General features: G+C 41.1%; 1 protein-coding gene across 1 annotated transcript in view; it reads right to left on the minus strand.

Moving 5' to 3' along the window:
• MCM6 (minichromosome maintenance complex component 6) overlaps positions 1 to 5,714 on the minus strand; it is a 40,094-nt gene extending 34,380 nt beyond the window's left edge. The window contains exons 1-2 of the mRNA XM_045479665.1: positions 5,491 to 5,714; positions 1,608 to 1,754 (exon numbers count right to left, since the gene is read on the minus strand). Coding sequence (XP_045335621.1) covers positions 1,608 to 1,754; positions 5,491 to 5,597 — 254 coding nt within the window. The 5' untranslated portion in view covers positions 5,598 to 5,714. The remainder of the gene's footprint in view (positions 1 to 1,607; positions 1,755 to 5,490) is intronic.
• Between the last annotated feature and the right edge of the window lie 18,222 nt (positions 5,715 to 23,936).

Below are 23,936 nucleotides of genomic sequence, written 5' to 3' on the forward strand. Positions count from 1 at the left end.
GAGTCCACTTAAAATTCTGTCTTCCTCTCTCTGTCTGTCCCCAGCTCATGCTCGCTCTCAAAAATAAACAAACATAAAATAAATAAAAAATTTTTAAAAAGCGTTGCATGTTTAACCAAATGAGCTATGCAGGCACCCCTGAAAAATGAGCTACTTTTAGGAGACAGAACTGCTGCATAGCCTATGTATGAGGTATGAGTAGAGGTGTTTCTACTACCAGCCTGGACTTTCTACCTCCCTCACAACTTTTTCTGCTGTGTATTCTCACAATAAACTCTGCTGCTTATCACCCCCAACCATTCTTGATGATTGGATATGATTAGAAACATTGAAACAGGTATTCCATCTCCCAGCCTACCATGTAAAGGAATGGGGCTGTCTCTCCTTATTCCTGGGTCTTAATTTTCTTTCACAACTGTCCACAATGTTTATTTTAACCTGGTTTTATTTATATATATTCGCATCTGTTTGATCTAAATGCTGACAAAGATTTATGTAAAAAGATGTTTCTTGCTTTATACAGCAATTAAAAATAGGGGCATCTGGGTGGCTCAGTCAGTTGGGCATCCAACTTTGGCTCAGGCCATCATCTCATGGTTTGTGAGTTCGAGCCCTGCATCGGGCTCTGTGCTGACAGCTCAGAGCCTGGAGCCTACTTCAAATTCTGTGTCTCCCTCTCTCTCTGCCCCTCCCCTACTCACGCTCTGTCTCTCCCTCCCTCTCTCAAAAATAAATAAACAAAAAAAAAAATTTTTTTTTTAATGTTTTCAAGTGGCACCTAGGTGGCTCAGTAAGTTAAGCGTCGAACTTAAGCTCAGGTCATGATCTCAGTTTGTGAGTTCAAGCCCCAATCTCTGTGCTGTCAGCACAGAGCCTGCTGTGGATCCTCTGTCCCCCCACTCTCTGCCTCTGCCCCTCCCCGTCTCGTGCTCTATCAAAAATAAACATTCAAAAAAATGTTTTCAAAAGATTTTATATGACATGGAAAAATGTTATACTGTTATGTGAAATGGCAGGAGACTGTGTCTACAATATGATCTCAATAGTTACATACACCTAGAAATACAACAAAACGTGCCAGAAGATCCTTAGGAAATTCCACATTTGCAGACCTGCTCATGATGGTTATCTATGGATGGTGGAATTACATATGTATTCCCTCTACTCATCTCTACTTTATTTCCTACAACATACACATTACTTTTATAATCAGAAGAAAATTAACCTTTAAGAACAACAATGTCATTTCTTTAAAGACACCCCTGATCAAGAACAGGATCCACACACTTTCTCAAAATACCTACTCCTAGGGGCAAGGGAAAGGATTAAATGAATGACAGACCAAGAGCACTGAATGCCTGACAGAAAGTAAGCGATCCTCTGAAAACTTAGGAAAACTACATAGAAAGCAAAGGTTTTCAACATTTGGACATGTAAAATATTCAGCTCCACAAAGGCCTAAATTTGTTCAGAGCAATACTAAAATGACCACTGGCTGTATCAAAGGGCCTCACCTTCTGCCTCACAAATGAGTACTTCCAGTCCTAGAAGAGCTGGCTTCACAGGTTCCATGCCTATTTAAAGTAAAGAAGATTAATATAACATACCTATAGAACTCCTCTTGAATGGTGGTAGAAAGTTGTTGATTAAATTGCTCCAGGTCCACAAAACTCACAACCAATGTGTTTCTCTCAGGACGAATGAGCTCCTCTGCTAATTGCAAGTACTTAATTTCTCCATCACTGTTCTGGAACCTGTAGATACACACAAGTCCTATTAAATTGAAGAATTATGCAGTAAAAAGAAGAATCCAAATGCCTGATAAGTTGGTGTATCGGTTAAAATGACCATCAGCTTTAGGGTCAGACAGGCTCATTTCACTAAGTGCATAACATGGGCAAGTACTTATCCCACCTTTTTGAAAAAAAAAATTAAGACATCATTTATCTCATAAGATTACTATGAAGTTTAAAGGAGAGAAAGCCTGTAAATGCTTTGCACAGAGCCCAGAACAGAGAAAAACTAGGCCTAAACTGCATTTCTTCATTTAATATTTTCTAATAAAAAATGCCAACTATCCTTTTATTATTGTTGTATATAGTTAAGATTGGAAAATATTAAATGAAGAAATGCAGTTTGAAATCCAAAGATTCAATTTCTGTAGAGAAAACTGACAGACTAGTTGTTGATTTAAGAACATGAATAAAAATAAATACAGAAATGAGGTGCTTCAATGCCCAAGTCCTCAGAAAAACAGAAACATATACACACAAAATTAAGGATTACCACCACCATTTTTGCTTTTTGTCCTTTTAACATAAATGCAGATTCACTTGGAACCAAAAATCAATTCCTTCTTCAAATACAGCATACCTAGCTGTCCCATATTTACTGAACATCTACCTGCAAAGCATTACACCAGAGATACTTAAAGCTAAAAATGACAGTGTTGTTCCTGCCCTAGGACTGACATGATCATAGGATCATACCCTCCTATTAAAGAGGTAGCAAGAGAACCTAAATGTCCATGACAAATGAGTAAAGAAAATGTATACATATACAACGGAACACTACTCAGTCTTAAAAAGTAAATTCTGGGGGCGCCTGGGTGGCGCAGTCGGTTGAGCGTCCGACTTCAGCCAGGTCATGATCTCGTGGTCCGTGAGTTCAAGCCCCGCGTCAGGCTCTGGGATGATGGCTCAGAGCCTGGAGCCTGTTTCCGATTCTGTGTCTCCCTCTCTCTCTGCCCCTCCCCCGTTCATGCTGTGTCTCTCTCTGTCCCAAAAATAAATAAACGTTGAAAAAAAAAAAAAAAGTAAAAAAAAAAAAAAGTAAATTCTGCTATACGTGTCAACATTGATAAACCCTGAGGACATTACACAAAATGAAATACGCCAATCATAGAAAGATAAATACTGCATGATCCTACCTATATGAAATAACTAAATAGTCAAATTTATAGAATCAAAGTGGAATGAGGGTGGCTGGTGGGCTCAGTTGGTAGAGCATGTGACTCTTGATCTCAGGGCAGGGAGCTCAAGCCCCAGGTTGGTGCAGAGCTTACTTTAATTAATTAATTAAATAGTGGAATGATGGCTGCCAGAAGCTAGAGCAAGGGAGGGAAATGTGGAGTTACTAAGCAACAGTCAAGTGAGACTGAATAAGCTTTAAGAGATCTACTGTATAACACTGTATTTACAGTCAATGATAATGTATTGCATAGTTAAAAATTTGTTAAGAGGGTAGATCTCATGTTAAGCGTTCCTTTAACAACAAAAGAAAAAAAGGAGATACAAAAAATGTGCTGTGGGATTATAAATAATTCTGCCCAACAAGAACATCCAGAAAGGCTTCAAGCATTTAAAAGATGACATTGGAGGGGCACCTGGGTGGCTCAGTTGGTTAAGCATCTGACTTTGGCTCAGGTCATGATCCCATGGTTTGTGGGTTTGAGCCCCACGTCGGGCCCTGTGCTGACAGCTCAGAGCCTGGAGCCTGCTTTGGATTCTGTGTCTTCCTTTCTCTGCCCCTCACCCACTCACGCTTTGTCTCTCTTGATCTCTCATAAATAAATAAACGTTAAAAAAAAATAAAAAAAAAGAGGACACTGGAATTCAGCCTTGAAAGATGTTTAGAATTTGAAAGAAAACAAAGCAAACACAAACACCAAAAAAACTCCAGTAGTGGTTAGACTCACTATAGATGTTTTCAAGTGGCAATGTCAGAAAAGGTAGAGGAATACAGAGATGACAGGCTGGTTGTGGAAGATGAAACTGGGAAGAGGAGCTGTGAAGAATTTGAGACTTTACTCCATAAACAAGGGCAAATCAAAGTTGGAATTCTGAGGGGGAGTTAACCCCCCCCCCCACCCAAACAGAGTGATTTATTTCTCTCATTCATCATTATCCCCAGCATCCAGCTGTATGGTAAACTGCAAGGCAGTTAAGGCAATCATATTCTTCATTAAAATGAAACATTAATTGAGGACTTTTGTAATGTGGTGTGGTGGCTAGGTGGGGTTAAGGATGGGATTTACATTCAAGATGGAAGTGGCTGACAGGTAAAGACACGGTAAGTTTCATTACCAGAGATAATGGAAAATGGCACCTTAGGAGCATAAGGGAAGAAAGGACTGGTGCTGCCTGAAAGATTTACAGAGTTTCACAAAGGAGGTGTGAGTCTTTAGCTGCGCTTTGAAAGATGAATAGCTGTCAGGCAGAGAATAACAATGCCAAAGACGGGGGATATAAATTATGGTTTCAAATGTATCAGAATTTCATGAGATGGCAGAATTATGCACAATAATAAAAGTGTGGAAACAACCCAAATGTCCATGGATGGATGAATGGACAAAAAGTGGTATATGCATACAGTGAAGTATTATTCAGCCTTAAAAAGAAATCCCGACACAATGTTGTACACGTGAATGAACCTTGAAGACATTATGGTAAGTGAAATAAATTGGTCACAAAAGGCCAAATACTCCAAGTATAGCTCCAAGTACACGAGGTAACTAGAACAGTGAAAGTCATGGTTAAGTAGAATGGTGGCTGCCAGGTGCTGGGGGGGGGGGGTGGGAATGGGGAGTTACTGTTTAGTTGATGCAGAGTTTCAGTTCGGGAAGACCAGAGTTCAGTCGTTGGATGGTGGGGGCAGTTGCTTAACAAAGTGCATATACATACTTAATGACACCGAACTCTACACTTAAACAAGGTTAAATGGTAAGTTTTATGTATATTTTACAATTAAAAAAAATTTCACAAGACATTCCAAAGTCCATCCTCTTAGGGAAAGAAGTAATACATCTGCACGAAGTAACTGGCGGCAGAGGCGGAAACCCAGGCAGTGGGGGATTACGAGAGGCCAGGAGCCTAGAAGGCAACTTAAAAAAAAAAAGTGTGTGCGTGTCGGGGGGCTTACGGTGGAAGGAAACGGAAGGATGGAGGGAAGGAGGGGAATACGCTCAGACACTTTGAAGCAGATCAGGGCTCACCCGAGCATCTGTCTGCCCTCAGGGTTCACACGAGTGCCTCCATGGCTCCAAAGGCAGCCCGGGCCCTCGGCGCCCCCAACACCAGAGGCCTGGGTGCCCGGTCCCATCAGGACTTTGCAGGGGCCCCCACTCGGTCTTGCTACTACTTATGCTCCCCGAGCCTCCGTTTCCGCTCAGGTAACCAGGGGCGACGGGATCACCAGCCTTACAGGTTGTGAGGACGGAACGACGGGACCAAAGCGCTGCGCATACCCACGGTACTGGCAGTTTGAGGGACTCAAGATGGGATTTTACCGCTCGCGGCGACCTGGCTAAGCCCCGAGTGGGAAATAGGACGCTCTGCAAGGCGCGCGGGCCCCCGGTTCCCCCCCCAACATGCGCCGGCCCTAGGGCCCAGCCCGGCCCTGGGAGCCGCGAGTCGGCGGGCTCCCGGGCTCCGGAAGCGGACAGGGGCAGCTCGGGGAAGTTCCGCGAGGAAGGGGCGCCCGCGGACTTACTCCTCCAAGAAATCCAGGAACAATTTCTGGCATTTCTCCGCCACCTCGTCGCGGACTTCCAGGTGCTGGCTGCCGGCGCCCGGCTCCGCTGCCGCCGCGAGGTCCATGGCTGTTCAGTGCTAAGGGGCCGCCACCGCCACGCTCCACCACTACCAATCACTTCACCACAGACGCCACCACTTTGCGCGCGCCGCCGCCGCTACCGCCCGCCCCCTCGCCCACAGGGATTGCCGGAACCAATCGTGGCGCAGGAACTGGAGGATTTCGCGCCAAACCTGCCCAATGAGCGTGGCTTCTGCATTAGTCCAGCCCACGGAGCCAGGATTTCGCGCCAAATGCAAAGACCGGGAGGAAGCCAGTGGGTTCTGCCTTTGCGCCTGCGTAGTGTGGTCTTGTCGCTGGCAACTTGGTTTCTGCAACAGGTTTACGAGTGGGATCCGTGTCCCGGTGGCTTTTCACATGTTTTTCATATCATTTCACTGATATTAATTGAGCAGTAGACATAAAGCTCTATGGAGGAGAAAAATGAGTAAGATTCAGACCTGCTTGATACGTTGTAAGTGGAGGAAATATAACTGTGCAAGAGCCCAAAGAGATATAGACGTAGTACCAGGGACGGAGTTTGGCAGTTACTGTGGTTAATTCCCCTCTTAAACAGAACTGTTGGCTTGCACCCTCTTGATTTTCTTTACTCCCTCTCAGGCCGTCTTTACCCCACTTCCTTCCACTTGCTTTTTTCCCATCTCTTTGGCTATTCTTGGTTAGCCGTCTATTGTTGGTGCCTCTTCTTTAGTGAGTTCCTGAAATGGTCTGGTCCCAGAGCCTTCATTTCTCCTGAAGCTCTGTTGGGCGACCCTCTTCACTCCTGTTGTGGGATTGTTGAGCGAGCCCTGTCAAGAAGGAATTCTTGAGAGGTTTTACAGTGCAACTTAGCAATTTTAAGGACAGGACCTGTGGGTAGAAAGACCTGCACCTTTGCTGTATGAAAGCTGGTGGTTATATAGTGTTCAAGGGGGAGGAGGGGACGTGCAGGGAGTATTAGATCATTACTGTTTTCTTCGAATTTCTACTTGTAAAACTACTTTCACAAGATTTCTCTCTTTCTATATTAAAAATGTAGCAACCAGCTAGATCCTTATCTGATAGATAAGGATCTGATAGATCCTTATCAGAACTATACAGGATATAGGTCAGCCTTCTAGACTAAAGGTGAGCATTTTTCTGCTTCTATCCCTCATCATCATAGCTTCTGGGTGCTGATGACTTCTACCTTGTGTATCACCAACTGGGACTCTTTGGCCTGTAAGAGATTAAGAGAAGCCTGGACCATTTCCTTTTTGAGGTTTCCACACATGAAAAATTTTTTTCTTAAAGCCAAACAGGGTGACGGAAGTTATAGTAATTACTTTAACACCAGCCCCCCCCCCCCCCACACACACAGATACACTCTTCACATACCAGATTTAACAAAACTGCTCATTGCTGATGTACTGCAGTGTATCTGACACCGTATGTATTACCTCATTTGAAGGGGTTGGGAACCATTGTGGCCCTGTATCCCTCAGCTCTTCACAAGCTCCAGATTCTGGACATCACCACTTGCATGCATTTTAGGAGCCTCAGACTCACTGTGCTACGGGACAATCATAACCCTCATGCACTAAGAATGGATTCAGGAGATAACTAGAGCAGTTTGCCGACCCAACCGTGCCTCTTCCTCTCCAAAGTTCTCATCTTTCTTTACCATTTTTCCTTTCTGCCCTTCTTTCTCTTCTATCCTCAGCGTCAATTTCTCAGAGCTTTAGTCTCATGTACAGAAGGAAAAAAGCAAGGAAAAAGAGTGCAGAGTTCCAGGCTAATTTGGAACGAGGCTCGCTCAGAGAATTGGGATTTCCTCTTCTCAGCATTCCACAACTCACAGATCCTCCCTTCTTCCCTCAGACATGCACGTCTGACCCAGAATAGTAGCTCAGGTCTCCAAGTGAGGGTTGTGGGGACACCTTCCATAGCCGGAGGAGGGTGTGGGTTATGAAACATCTCTGTGCTATATCTCAGAGAGTTGTATGCCCGTGGGTGTGTGTGTGTGGGTGTGGGTGTGGGTGTGTGTGTTTAGGTCTGAGACTGCTATCCTTAGAAAGGCGTGCTTGCAAGGTTAGCCTTTGGCTGGCATTTGGGAACTTGACTGGTAAAAGTGTCCTACACTGATAAGACACTTTCCCTAAATGAAAAGGATGGCTCACTAGCCTAAAATGTTTGTGCAAACAATTTGGTTTGTGCTGAATTTGTTCTAAGAACTGGAATCTTGATATGTGCTAGGTAGAGGGTGCCTGTGTGCCCTGCTCCCAGTAAAAACTCTGAGATTCTTTAATGAGCTTCCCTGGTAGACAGTGTGACATGCATTGTCACAGTTTGATGCTGGGGCAGAATTAAATGCATTCTATATGACTCCATAGGAAGAGGACTCTGGGATGTTTGTGTTTGGTCTCCTTTGGACTGCTCCATGTGCATTTTCTCTTTGCTGATTTTATTTTCTATCCTTTTGCTGCAATAAATGGTAGCTGTGAGTATAATCATATGCTGAGTCCTGTGAGCATTCCTAGCAAATTATCAAAACTGAGGATGCTTTTGTGGACCCCCAGTACAACATACATATCTATTTTTACCTTCTTACTAAAGAGAATTTTAAACATAAACAAATGTAGACAGAATAGTATAATGGACTTCCATTATAAGCTGCAATAACCATCAACATGTGGCCATTCCTGCTCCAATCACACACCTCTCTGCTTTTCCTTCTTCATTATTACTCTTATATATTTTTTAAAAATCTGTTTTAGAATGGTCTTAGATTTACTAAAAATTGCAAAAGATAGTACTGGGTTCTTACATATTCAATGCCCATTTTTCCCTATTGGTAACATCTTACTTTAAAGAACCAACTTTTTAAAGAACTTTTTAAAGAACCAACTTTGGCACAGTACTAGTAGCTAAACTACATACTTTTTATGGATTTTGCTAGTTTCCCCCTAATGTCCTTTTTCTCTTCTGGGATTCCATCCAGGATACCACATTACATGGAGTTATCATGTCTCCTTAGTCTCCTCTCGTCTGTGACAATTTCTTTAAAAAAAATTTTTTTTTAACATTTATTTATTTTTGAGACAGAGAATGAATGAGGGAAAGTCAGAGTGAGGGAGACACATAATCTGAAACAGGCTCTGGGCTGTGAGCTGTCAGCACAGAGCCCGACGCGGGGCTCGAACTCACGGGCCGCGAGATCATGACCTGAGACGAAGTCGGACACTTAACTGACTGAGCGCCCCTCGTCTGTGACAATTTCTTAGACTTTCCTTGGTTTTGATGGCTTTGATAGTTTTGAGGTATACTGCTCAGATATTTTGCAAAACATTCCTTAGGTGGGATTTGTCTGATACGTTTGGCATGGTTAAACTGTGGTTATGGGTTTCGGAAGGAAGACCACAGAGGTAAAGTATGGTTCTCACCACTCTTTTATAATTTTACAAATCCTAGATATAATATCATTTCATATGTAGATATTTCAGAATGAATCTCTAAAAGATACAGGCTATTGGAATATTACTCAGTAATAAAAAAGAATGAGATCTTGCCATTTGTGACAACATGAATGGACCCAGAGGTTATTATGTGAAGTGAAATAAGTCAGGTAAAGACAAATACCAGATGCTTTTACTTATAAGTGGAATCCAAAAAACAAAACAAATGAACAAACAGAAACAGAATCATAAATACAAAGAACTGATGATTGCCAGAGGGGAAGGAGGTGGGGGGGGGGGGATGGGTGAAACAGGTGAAGGGGATCAAGAGGTACAAACTACCAGTTATAAATAAATCATTGAGATGAGAGTACAGCATAGGAAATATAGTCAATAAAATTGTAATAACAGATGGTGACAAATGGTGACTGTACTTATGGTGGTGAGCACTGAGTAATGTATACAATTGTTGAATCACTATGTTGTACACTTGAAACTAATATAACATTGGATGGCAACTATATTTCAATTAAAAAGGGCTATTTTTCCTGAGACATACCTTTGGCTGGGAAGGAATCTTCCTTCAAACAGCTGTAGCAGAACAGATTAATGATGCTGATTCTTTTAAATCTAACTGTAATATTTTCCTGGTTTACCAGTACTTTAATTTACTATGAATAAAACTAGCAGATTAAATTTTTATGTGATTTATTTTAGCCGATGTGCATTATTCAATAAGATATTTATCAAACATATGAAAATATCAAACATAAATTTTCTTTCAAACATAGTCAATCCCCATCTTATAAAATATGTAATATATCCAGGGGTGCCTGGGTGGCTCAGTCGGTTAAGCATCTGACTTCAGCTCAGGTCATGATCTCACAGTTCGTGGGTTCGAGCTCCGTGTTGGGCTCTGTGCTGACAAGCTTGGAGCCTGAAGTCTGCTTCAGATTCTGTGTCTCTATCTCTCTCTGCCCCTCCCCCACTTGTGCTCTATGTCTCTCTCTCTCTCAAGAATAAACATTAAAAAATTTTAAAAAATATATAATATATCCTACTTCTTACTAATAAAATAAAAAAAATTTTATGCTAGCTACTGACCAATTAGGTTTCAGCAGTACTTGATGAAATGTCTTTTTAGTCATTTGCCTTTCTCTTTAGTTACTTACATATGAGAAGTTTGAACATGATGTCTATCAAAAGTAGCAGTGTGAATGATGGCAGTTTTAGCTATTTTTATGTAATACTTATTTAATTTTTCCCCAAAGCTAAAAGTCAGAATTATACACACACAAAGAGTTACTGAAAAAATATTTAAAACTGTCATCATACTTCTCATTTCATAATTTATTTAAACTATGCCTTACATTGTATTATTATAAATTAAAAGAATGAGAAACTGCATACAAATTTATTGTTGTTTTTATAGCTTTTATAAAAATGGGTATGTTAGTGACATTGTATCTATGTTATTTTAATATTGATTTGACTGCTTTTAATCATAAGTTTTATAAATTGTATTCCATATTTTGTTTCCCAGTGGTTTTTAGACTATTTCTTGAAACAAGTACTAACATGTCTGAATTGAAAAACGAAGTTGTAGGGGCGCCTGGGTGGCGCAGTCGGTTGAGCGTCCGACTTCAGCCAGGTCACGATCTCGCGGTCTGTGAGGTCGGGCTCTGGGCTGATGGCTCAGAGCCTGGAGCCTGTTTCTGATTCTGTGTCTCCCTCTCTCTCTGCCCCTCACCCGTTCATGCTCTCTCTCTGTCCCAAAAATAAATAAACGTTGAAAAAAAAAATTAAAAGAAAAACGAAGTTGTATTTTTTCTAACAAACAGTAAGTATGATTAAGCTGACTTATTATTTTTTTACTTTTTAATTTTTTTTAATATTTATTTTGAGAGAGAGACAGCGTGTGAGCAGGGGAGGGGCAAAGACAGAGCAGGAGACACAGAATATGAAGCAGGCTCCAGGCTCTGAGCTGTCAGCACAGAGCCCAATACTGGGCTCAAACCCACAGACCATGAGATCATGACCTGAGCCAAAGTTTGACAGTTAACCGACTGAGCCACCCAGGCGCCCCATATTAAGCTGATGTAAAATGAGGATGGGCTTTGCTTAGTGGGTTAAATGGTGGACATTTCCCAGACTTTGAATGACCTAAATCTTCAGCTCCCAGATTTTGATGAAAACATATTTTTAAAAGATTATAAAATGAAAGCACTTCATTAAAAAATGAACACACATATATATGCCTAGCTTAAAGATACATACTGGACTATTTACAAAAGAAATTATATGATGTCAGAAATTTGTTCCTGAATAATTTGGCATCAGGAGAGATGGATGGTGGGCTTATAGGTCCAAGATAGGACTAGGTGATGGATACATGGGGATGCATGGAGCTGAGCTGTCAAGTGTCTGAATAGCTGATTCAAGCAGCTAGCCCAAAATGAAAGTCTTAAATCCCTTACTGCTTTTAGCAAGTTACTAAAAATGGAAAAAGCAAAGACTTCTCTGTTGCACTTCCCCCATGGACTAATGAGTAGTGGAGGGTTAGGTGGATCAGTGCAGATGTGGGGGTCATCTCACTGTTGAGGGAGCCTTGAACAAAAGGCTACAGTGGTTTTATGGACACTGAGGTGGAGGGTAGAATGAAGGGGAAAGTACTGAGGTGGTGTGGGAAAAAAATGTCTTCAAGGTTTCACCTTCCTCTCTTCTATAAGGAGATCTCAGCAGACCTGAAGAAGACTTCTGCCCAAGGCTTCAGATAGAAAAACCTAAGAATGAAGTTTAGGAATGTAAATATGTGAAGAGTATGGCCAGCCAAATGGGTCTGAGTCCTTGACTGCATCTCTCTTCTGAGATTGTGATGCATTGGCTGTGTACCAGTCTGGTGTGGGGAGGGCACCTTTCCCCTATGAGGCCTTCCAGGTAAAGCCTTCATACTTACCTATGGCCAGGCCTGAAAGATCACAAATAGACTTTTAACCCGGAGCTGGACTCCTCAATCAGTAGACCCCATGGTAATTTGCCTACTGCTGTGCTATAAAGTGGGAATATTAGTATGAGTTGTAGTATAGAATTCCATGTTGGTAGATCAAAATTTGTAAGCTGCTGGATATTGCTACTAGATGAGGCTTTATGGAAAGGAAAAGGAAGGGGAGGGGAGGGGAGGGAAAGCGGGGCAGGGGGGAAGAGGAGGGGAGGGGAGAGAAGGAAAACCTATACCATAAGTATGTGTTGAGTCAAGTCAAGATGAATTGCTGACCTTTCTAGGGTAGAAGGGTCCAGTGTAATCAACGTGCTAAAAAGTGAATGGTTGGTTTCCTCAAGAGATGGTGCCATACTGGGGCTCAGCACTGATTTCTGTCACTGACAGATATGACATTTAGCAGTGAGAGTAATTAGATCAGCTTTGATGTGTGGAAACTCATACTGGGGCAACATACACTATCTCTGTCACCTGACTACTCTTTCAAGAGCCTATTGTGCCAGTCTTGCAGTGGCTGATGACAGAAGCTGGCTTACATCAACTGGCCCAGTCACTCTGTATACCAATGCCTCTTCCATGGTGATTTTTCTCTGACGGGCATTAACTTATGACACTAAGGTCTTTACATTTTGTGCATATGCCTTTTCTATAAATCTCCTTATTCCCAATTTCCAATCTTCCTCTTTCCCAGCCTCCAACTAATCAGCATAGCCATTTCCTTTGCCTGTAAATGAATGCATAGCTTTACCTGGGACCACTTCTTTTTCTACACAAAACAGATAGCCAGAGGCACTGTCCACTGGGAGGATCTCAAATCCTTCAAGTCTACCCTTGAGTGGTAGTAGTGTACAACAGTAGTCACCTGTCAAGTCAGCCCAACCATTAACTAAGATGTTCCTTTTCTCCTCTGCCAACTGGTCTTAATCTTCTTTCCCCATCTACCCCATCAGATTATCCTGATTATCTGACTTACTTGCGCCTTTTTCTATTCATGTCCAGTCCCAGATGCCAATCACTATCTTATGATGGATTGCTTTTTTTTAATTTAACTTTATTTTTTATTTTTTAAAATTTACATCCAAATTAGTTAGTATATAGTGAAGCAATGATTTCAGTAGATTCCTTAATGCCCCTTACCCATTTAGCCCATCCCGCCTCCCACACCCCTCCAGTTACCCTCTGTTTGTTCTCCATATTTAAGAGTCTCTTCTGTTTTGTCCCCCTCCCTGTTTTTATATTATTTTTGTCTCCCTTCCCTATGTTCATCTGTTTTGTCTCTTAAAGTCCTCATATGAGTGAAGTCATATGATTTTTGTCTTTCTCTGACTAATTTCACTTAGCATAATACCCTCCAGTTCCATCCACGTAGTTGCAAATGACAAGATTTCATTCTTTTTGATTGCTGAGTAATACTCCATTGTATATATATATATATATATATATATATATATATATATATATATACCACATTTTCTTTATCCATCCATCCATCGATGGACATTTGGGCTCTTTCGACACTTTGGCTATTGTTGATAGTGCTGCTATAAACATTGGGGTGCATGTGTCACTTCGAAACAGCACACCTGTATCCCTTGGATAAATGCCTAGTAGTGCAATTGCTGGGTCATAGGGTAGTTCTATTTTTAGTTTTTTGAGAAACCTCCATACTGTTTTCCAGAGTGGCTGCACCAGCTTGCATTCCCACCAAAAATGCAAAAGAGATCCTCTTTCTCCATATCCTTGCCAACATCTGTTGTTGCCTGAGTTGTTAATGTTAGCCATTCTGACAGGTGTAAGGTGGTATCTCATTGTGGTTTTGATTTGTAGTTTCCTGATGATGAGTGATGTTGAGCATTTTTTCATGTGTTGGTTGGCTATCTCGATGTCTTCTTTGGAGAAGTGTCTATTCATGTCTTTTGCCCATTTCTTCACTGGATTATTTGTTTTTTGGGTGTTGAGTTTGTGATGGATTGCTTTTGACCCTTATAATTTGGTGGATCTGACAGAGCCCAGCACATAATGGGAAGGTCTAGCCACATGTTACTTAATGTCCTATAGCCAGGTGCCCTATCTCCACCAGGGCCCTGTAGCAAGCCAGGGGCTATTTACTGAATGGTGTATAGTTTTTGCTGCAGATGGCATAGTATTGCTCCAGAAGCTATGGGGATTATGTTTGACTCTCCTATTGAGACCTCCTATAAAATACTCAGGCAACTTTTCCCATCACTGATACTATTAGAACCATACATTCTGCTACTTGAACCACAGCCTGGACCTAGTGAAGAGACTCTCCTGTTGTAAGCACTACTCACACCTGACAGCATTCCATGTAGATGGGTCAGAAAAGTATTCTGTGAAGTAGTCTGTTAAGAGTTATTTAAAAAAAAAAAAGTTATTAGTTCCATGTATTTTGGACTTAGAAAGTAAAAATAAACTAGGATATTATTATTACTATTACTACTATTATTACAATTTTCGATGTCTTATAAAAAGTGGGGCAATTATAAAAATGTTACGGAGGAAATCTCTCTTTAATCCACAGTCGTGAATGTAGCACAGTGCCTTCTGCAAGTACTGCTGTAGTAACTGTCAGGGCAAAAGGAAGGAATCCCAGTGAGCAGATCTTTTAGGATGCTCTTCAATGATAGGTTTCTTTCTTTTTTTTTTTTTTTTAAAGTTTATTTATCTTTGGGACAGAGAGAGACAGAGCATGAACGGGGGAGGGGCAGAGAGAGAGGGAGACACAGAATCGGAAACAGGCTCCAGGCTCTGAGCCATCAGCCCAGAGCCCGACACAGGGCTCGAACTCACGGACCGCGAGATCGTGACCTGGCTGAAGTCGGACGCTTAACCGACTGCGCCACCCAGGCGCCCCGATAGGTTTCTTTAAAAACATTCAAGAGGGTCAGCTGGCTGGCTCAGTTTGTTGGGCATCCAACTTTAGTTCAGGTCATGATCTTGCAGTTCGTGAGTTCAAGCCCCGCATCGGGCTCTGTGCTGACAGCTCGGAGCCTGGAACCTGCTTCAGATTCTGTGTCTTTCTCTCTCTCTGCCCCTCCCCTGCTCATGCTCTGTTTCTCTCTCTCTCTCAAAAATAAATATTAAAAAGAAATTAAAAAATGAAAAAATTCAAGAAGTGCTTTTCTTTCCTATCACCTTAAAATAAAAATGAAAAAAAAAACACACAAAAAAACAGAACCTTTAGTATTTGAAATGACAGTCACATGCGCATTTTCAAAATCCACTTTGTATATATGTTTAACCTCACCATGTCTGCTTGCCTTGTTATGGCAAAAAAAACAACAACAGAATTTTGAAATTAGTATTTTAACCTTTTTCATTATTGTTATATTTGTGGTGGTGATCTGTGATCAGTGATCTTTGATGTTATTATAATTGTAATTGTTTTGTGGCACCACAAACCATGCCCATACGATGGTGAACTTAATTGACAAATGTGTGTGTTCTGACTGTTCCATCTACCAGCCATTCCCCCATCTCTCTACCTCTCCTTGGGCCTCCCTATTCCCTGAAACACAACAATATTGAAATTAGGCCAATTAATAACCCTACAATGGCATCCAAGTGTTCAAGTGAAAGGAAGAGTCACACATCTCTCACTCTAAATCCAATGCTGGAATGATTAAGCTTAGTGAGGATGGCATGTTAAAAGCTGAGATAGGCTGAAAGTTGGGCCTCTTGTGCCAAAGAGTTAGCCAAGTTGTAAATGTGAAGGAAAAGTTCTTGAAAGAAATTAAGAGTGCTACCCCAGTGAACAATACCTAAATGACAAGAAAGCGAAACAGCCTTATTGCTGATATGCATAAAGTTCTAGTGGTCTGGATAGATCAAAGCAACCACAACACTTCCTTAACCAAAGCTTAAACCAGGGCAAGGCTCTAGCTCTCTTTAATACTTTTCCCCCCTAACGTTTATTTATTTTTGAGAGCAGGGGGGAAGGGCAGAGCGGGGGCGGGGAGGGGGATAGAGGATCTGAAGCAGGCTCCGTGCTGACAGCAATGAGCCCAATATGGGGCTTGAACCCATGAACCATGAGATCATGACCTGAGCATGACCTGATGCTCAACCGACTGAGCCACCCAGGTGCCCGCTCCTAGCTCTCTTCAATTCTGAGAGTTGAGGAAGCTGCAGAAGAGAAATTGGAAGCTAGCAGAGGTTGGCTCATGAGGTGTAAGAAAAGAAGCCATCTGTGTAACATAAAAGTGCAAGGTGAAGCAGTGAGTACTGATGTAGAAGCAGCAGCAACTTATGTAGGACATCAGCCTAAAGTAACTACTAACGTGGATTACACTAAACAGATTTTCAATGTAGACAAAATAGTCTTCTATTGAAAGAATATGCCACCCAGGACTTTCATAGCTAAAGAGAAGTCAATGCCTGATTCCAAAGCTTCAGAGGACAGGCTGATGTTAGCAGCTAATGTAGCTGGTGATGTGAAGTTTAAGCCAGTGCTTACTTACCATTCTGAATATCCTAGGGCCCTTACGAATTATGCTCAAGCTACTCTGTCTGTGGTCTATAAACAACAAAGCCTGGATGAAAACACGTCTATTTACAACATGGTTTATTGATTATTTTAAGCCCACTGTTTGAGACCAACTTCTCAGATAAAAGATTTCTTTAAAATTATTACTGCTCAGTGACAATGCAGCTGGTCACCCAAGAGCTCTGATGGAGATGTGCAATGAGATGAATGTTTTCATGTCTGCTAACACAACATCCAGTCTATAAACCATGGATCAAGGAGTAATTTTGACTTTCAAGTCTTATTATTTAAGAAATACCTTTCAGGTATTGGCTGTGGCTCCCATGGATGATGATTCCTCTGATGGAGCTGGGCAAAGACAATTGAAAACCTGAAAAGGATTCACCATTCCAGATGCCATTAAGAACATTCATGATTCATGGGAAGTGGTCAAAATATCATCACAAACAGGACTTTGGAAGTTGATTCCAACTCTCATGGATGACTTTGAGAGGTTCAAACTTCACTGGAGGAAATAGCAGGAGAACTAGAATTAGAAGTGGAGCCTGAAGGTGACTAAATTGCTGCTATTTTTTTTTTTTAATTTTTATTTCCAATGCATCAGAAAAAACACTGGTTAATGGTTCAGTTAGATCAACAAAGTTAATATGACTGAGGGGAAACTTATGTCATCAACTGCAGAATTGCTTCTATCTTAAGATAGAAATGTAATGGATGAGGAATTCCTTCTTATGGATGAACAAAGAATGTAGTTTCTTGAGATGGAATCTCCTCCTGATGAAGGTTGTTGAAATGACAACAAAGGACTTAGGATATTATATTAATTTAGTTGATAAAGTGGTGGCAGGGTTTAAGAGGATTAATTCTAATTTTGAAAGAAGTTCTACTGTGGGTAAAATATTATCAAACAGTGTTGCATGCTACAGAGAAATTGTTCATGAAGGAGTCAACTGATGCAGCAAGCTTCATTGTTGTCTTATTTTAGGAAGTTGCCACAGCCAACCCAACCTTTAGCAACCGTCACCCTGATCAGTCAGCAGGCATCAACATGGAGACAAGACCCTCTACAAGACAAAAAGACTACAACTGGCTGAAACCTGGGATGATGGTTAGTTAGCACTTTTTACCAACAAAATATATATATATATATATTTTATTAGACAACAGAAATGTATTTCCCCCCAAATCTGGAGTCTAGAAACCTGACATAGGGTGTCAGCGGGCTTAGTTTCTTCTCAGGCTTCTCTCTTTGGCTTGTAGATGGAGATTTCCTTGTCTTCACATGATCATCCTTCTGTGCCCATATCCTTATCTCCTCTTCTTATAAGGGCCCCAGTCATGCTGTGTAAGAGTCCATACTGATAACCTCATTTTAACTTCATTATCTCTTTAAACATACTATATCTAACTACAGTCACATTGTGAAGTACGGGGCAGGGATCGCAAAGTCAACATATGAATTTCGCATACACAATTCAGCCCATGACAAAGGTCTTGGGTCATAATGCAAATTAAGGCCCAAGCTGGAGAGTATATATGTACATATGTATTTATGTACATATATATTATTTACTTGCAATTATTTTTTTTGAGACACAGTAAGTTTGAGATGCATTGAAATCTGTTCACCACTTTGTGCTGGCAGAGCCCAATCCTTCTTATGAGCCACCCCTTAGAGTAAATACAACACCTAGGATTAAAGGGGTCCTCACATGATCTATAGAGGAGGCAAGCTTTCTCAGAACTCTTCTGAGGACAATAATCCCATTCATGAGGGCTCCACACTCATGACCCATTGTAATTCAAATTACCTCCCAAAGACCTCACCTAATCCTATTGCATTAGAGGATAGGAATTCAATATACTAATTTTAGTGAACATAAACATTTATTTCATAATATCACTCACAAGAACTTGATCTACTGTATACTTTCTGTTGTTGAATGAGCCTGGAGCTTTTGCTGAAAGATTTCCCACGTTCACAGCACTCCTAAGGCCTTTGTCCAGCCTGAACTCTGTGATGATAACTAAGGTCAGTGTGACTGATAAAAGATTTCCCACATTCACTGCACTCATAACACTCTTTTCCTGTGTGAATTCTCTGGTGTTGAATGAATGTTGCCTTCCACTTAAAAGATTTCCCACATTCATGACACAAAGCTGTTCACCTGAGTGAAACTTTATGTGTACATTGAGGCTATTTTTCTCAGATAAATGGCCTTCCACATTCACTGCACTCATCAGGCCAACAAAGTGCTTTTAAGTGAAGGGATGTACATTGGTATTTTAGACATAATGCTATTACACACTTAACAGACTACAGTATAGTGTAAACATAACTTTTATATGCACTGAAAAACCAAAATAATTCATTTGACTTGCTTTATTGAGATATTCACTTTATTGTGGTGGTCTGGAACGGATGCACAGTATCTCCAAGGTATGCCAGATGTTAATTTGAAAATTATTTCTTTTTTTTTTTTTTTTTTTTTTAATTTTTTTTTTTAATGTTTTTATTTATTTTTGCGACAGAGAGAGACAGAACATGAGCAGGGGAGGGCCAGAGAGAGAGGGAGACACAGAATCGGAAGCAGGCTCCAGGCTCTGAGCTGTCGGCACAGAGCCCGATGCGGGGCTCGAACCCACAGACTGTGAGATCATGACCTGAGCCGAAGTCGGACGCTCAACCGACGAGCCACCCAGGCGCCCCTGAAAATTATTTCTATAAAGATGTGACTAAATTAGAAAAATGGATAACTATTTTGAAGCTGAAATAATATATATAGTGTGTGTATCTATATCTATATCTATACCTATATCTATATATCTGTATACATACATATGTATGTATATAGAGAGATTTTTTAAAGTTTATTTATTTGAGACAGAGAGAGAGAGAGCGAGCAAGCAGGGGAGGGGCAAAGAGAGAGAGAGAGAGAGAGAGAGAGAGAGAGAATCCCAAGCAGGCTCTGTACTGTCAGCATGGAGCCTGATGTGGGGCTCAAACTGAGGAACCGTGAAATCATGACCTGAGCTGAAACCAAGAGTCAGACTGAGCTACCCAGGCGTCCCCTACTTATTATTTTTTTTAATGCTTATTTATTTTTGCCAGAGTACAAGCAGGGAAGGGGCAGAGAAAGGGGGACAGAGGATCTGAAGTGGGCTTTGTGCTGACAGCAGTCAGACTGATGTGGGGTTCGAACTCATGAACCTCTAGATCATGACCTGAGCTGAAGTTGGACGCTCAATCAACTGAGCCACCCAGGTGTCTTCCCCCCTACTTAAAAAGCAGATAGGAAAAAGGCAAAGGGTTAAAAATGATGTTACCGTTTATATCTTTTCAGACCTCTGTCAGTGCATGCACATATTTGGATATGTACATATAATTTTCCATACACAGTGTGAAATGGTATCTAGGTTAAGGTCCTGGTGGGAAACATACGGCACACTCAGGAGTGATATGCTCAAAGACAGCTTTGCGAAGTGGTCAAAAACAAAGGTTTGGGAAGTTTAAAGAAAACAGAAAGGGATGGTGATGCACCCTGGAACCAGCAACTATTGAAAGCTATTGCTGCCTCTGTGTCTGAAGGGGTAAAGAGAGACAGCACTAACTGGAACCTGAGAAGAAGCTGTGGCTATACACAGGGTGCTGTAACCTTCTGCTCAGTGCAAGCTGTGTCCTTCGGGGAGGAGAGCAGCCATGGCCAAAATGTGGCCCAGCAGAGAAGGAAAATAAATATCCTGGCCTTTCTCTTCTCCTTCCTTCTAATCTCCTATTGATGCCTTCCAAAGACCAAATCCAATTAGAAGCCTTTGAGAAGGGTACCTGGTTGACACTGTCCATAGAAGCTGGACTCCCAGGGTACACAGCATGAGCGAAGAAGGGCAGTGAGTGGGATAAGGGGAAAATAGAGAATGCCCAGCTTACATAAAGAGACTGAAATAACAATGAATATATATATGTAGTCCTAGCTTGGCATGGCTCTGATACAGACAGCTTTCAGGTACCACTCTTCCATTAAATTACACCAGACTTCTAACAACTTGGTTCAAATTCCAGTTATTATGGTGTATTAACTGAGTAACTGCATAAACACTGCTAGCTCTCCAGTCCACAAATCACTCTGCAAATAACAGAGTTCATCATGTTCAGTGACCAATCATATCACTTATGGAGAGCAAAGTGTGTAGTTGTGTTTCCTCCTTGTCTTCCTCTAATGAAGTAATGTGACATTTTATAAAGGCAGATAATTGAAAGAGGGAATTGGCCAACAAAGATGAAAGTAATGCAAAGAAAAAGAGAACTCCATAAGTGAAATCTGAATCGAATGTACATGGAGTTATAGGAAAAATAGCTGGCTGGGGGCACCTGGGTGGCTCAGTCAGTTGTGTCAGACTCTTGGTTTTGGCTTAGGTCATGATCTCATGGTTTGTGAGTTCGATTCCCGTGTCGGACTCTGCACTGATGGTGTGGAGCCTACTTGGGATTCTCTCTCTCTCCCTCTCTCTCTGCCCCTCCCCAACTGGCACTGTCTCTGTCTCTCTCAAAAATAAATAAATAGACTTCAAAAAAATAGCTGGCCATGGTGACATTGCCCTATTTGAGAAACTCCAGATATGCAGCTAGAGGAACTTAGCAAAGATGAACTTACTGAGATAAACAAGGATTGTGATGGAAAGGATGAAGATGTCTCAGAGGAAGTGACCACAGCAAAATGTTTCACATTACAGCAATTCTTGCAGATATTTCATGACACTGAAAGTACAAAGGATAAAGTGCTGGAGGCTTATCTGAATGTAGGAAGGAGTGTGGTAATTCATCAAAGCATAGGAGAGTTGGTCACTCCATGCGGAAAGTTATATGACTAGAAGAAGACCAGCACTGTTCAAATTACTCTTGCTAAATATTTTTTACAGAAGAATGAAACACCTGAATTCTCAATGTTTTAATATTTTTAAATTATAAGGTACTAAATAAATGTTAGTTTTCTCATTTTTAAATGTTTGACCAATTTTAAAGGTCTTAAAACAATCCTATTTCCCTCCCTTTTTACATTGCTTTGCAATTTAGTTTGTATGATTAACATTCTATAACATGGAAGAAAACATTATTTAATGGAAATTTGGGTTGTTTGCATTTTTTTCATGCTGTAATAAATATCCTTATGATGTTTTTTTTTTTTTTTTTTTTTGGTGTGCATCTGTATTGTGCATCTTAGAAAAAAAGATGGTGTGCATCTTAGAAAAATTCTAAGAATGACAGGTCAAAGGCTTATGCATATTCACATTTTGTTTAGGGTTAGGATGAAAAAAAAATTTTTTTTTAAGTAGGCTTTACGCCCAGGATGTGGAGCCCAACCCAGGGCCTGAACTCATGACCCTGAGATCAAGACCTGAACTGAGATCAAGAGTCAGACACTCACGGGACTGAGCCACCCAGGTGGCCCTCACAATCACATTTTGCTGCTAATCTGCCTTCCATATAGGCTGGCTGATTGCCAGTTTACACTCCACCAACAGTGCCTCAAAGTTTCCAATTCTCCATCCTGTTGCAAATAATAAGTATGTCTTATCATCACCAGTTTGGTATCTCATTGATGTTTCAATTTGATTGTCAGAGAAGCTGAAAACCTTGAAGAGATAAGGTTTTATTTGTTTATTTATTTATTTTTAAAGAGCTAATATTTATTTATTTTTTATTTTTTGGAGAAAGAGAGCGTGCAAAGGGAGAAAGAGAGGGAGAGAGAAAGAATCTTAAGCAGGCTCCATGCTCAGCATGGAGACCTGTGCAGGGCTTGTTACCATGACCCTGGGATCATGACCTGAGCTGAAATCAAAAGTCAGACTGAGCCACCCAGGTGTCCTGAAGAGATAAGGTTTTAAAAAGTTATTTGGAAAATCGTGGGAGTAATCCCTACGATTACTCATGTTGTAAGTAGAGCGTTTACTTGCTCTAGGGACATAATGATGTCTTGATCTATTAAAAACAGCGGCAGCCACCAGTCCATCTCTCTGAGCAGCATTTAAGAGTCTGGTGGCTTGTTTTAATTAAGCAAAGTAGGAACAAGCAAGGATTTGAAGAAAGAGTGTACAAAAAAGTGGTAAGACTTTGCAAACTGGTGGCCACCACTCTTAGCCAGATGGCTTGTTTTTAAAAGCCTCTGGGTCACACTTTGGTCTTTCAATTAAATATATACACACATGGTTAGATTTAGTGAATTTAAAAATAAACTCCTGTGTAAAAACATCTTATTCTGGGCTTATTATTAATAGTTTCATCCCTGAACTACCAAAATTAACCAATCAATTTATAAGTAGTATCAGACACAAACCATGTACTCAACATTTTGCTATGAATATGAGGCTACAAAAACTTTAAGATGTGGTCCCTGTCCTTAGAATATCTGTTCAGAGAATATATTTTATATGCCTAGAACTATAAATGAGCTTCCTCTCTTTTAGTCCTCACAATCCTGCAAGGTAGGCATTAAATCTACACATGAGGAGAGCTGAGACTTGATTACACTCCTATATCAGGTCTGACTCCTCATTACTACACCAAATTGGTTTTTTTTAAAACGTTTATTTATTTTTGAAAGAGATAGCATAGGAGCGGGGGAGGAGCACAGAGAGAGACAGCCAAGAATCCCAAGCAGGCTATGCACTGTCTTTGCAGAGCCCAATGTGGTATTTTACACCATGAACTGTGAGATCATGACCTGAGCTGAAACCAAGAGTTGGATGCTTAATAAACTGGGCCATCCAGGCACCTCACTACACTAAATTGTTTAAACAATTCAGTTGAAGAGGCACCAGGGTGGGCTCAGTTGGTTGAGTCTGACTCTAGATTTCAGCTCAGGTCATGATCTTGAGGTTTGTGAGATGTAGCCCTGCATCTGGCTCTGTGCTGACAGAGCAGAGCCTGCTTGGGATCTTCTCTCTCCCTCTCTCTCTCTGTTAAATAAATTAAAAAACTTAAAAAAAAAATCCAGTTGAGGGGGACTGGGTGGCTCAGTCAGTTAAGTGTTTGGCCTCGGCTCAGGTCATATTTGTGCGTTCAAACCCCTTGTTTGGCCCTGTGCTGACAGCTCAGAGTCTGGAGCCTGCTTCAGATTCTGTGTATCCCTCTCCTGCTCGCACTGTCTCTCTCGCTAAACATTAAAAAAATTAAGAAAAATCCAGCTGAAGAAACAATAGGAATGAAGAGTAACAAGAAATTTTAACTTATATTTTTAAAAGTTTATTTTTGAGAGAGAGAGAGAGAGAGAGAGAGAGAGAAAACACAAGTGGGGGAGGGGCAGATAGAGATGGGAGGGAGAGAATACCAAGTAGGCTCCACACTGTCAGCACAGAGCCTGATGTGGGGTTCGAACTCACAAACCATGAGATCATGACCTGAGTTGAAGTTGGATGCTTAACTGACTGA

The sequence above is a fragment of the Leopardus geoffroyi genome, chromosome C1 (assembly GCF_018350155.1).
Source record: "Leopardus geoffroyi isolate Oge1 chromosome C1, O.geoffroyi_Oge1_pat1.0, whole genome shotgun sequence".
Lineage (NCBI taxonomy): Eukaryota > Metazoa > Chordata > Mammalia > Carnivora > Felidae > Leopardus > Leopardus geoffroyi.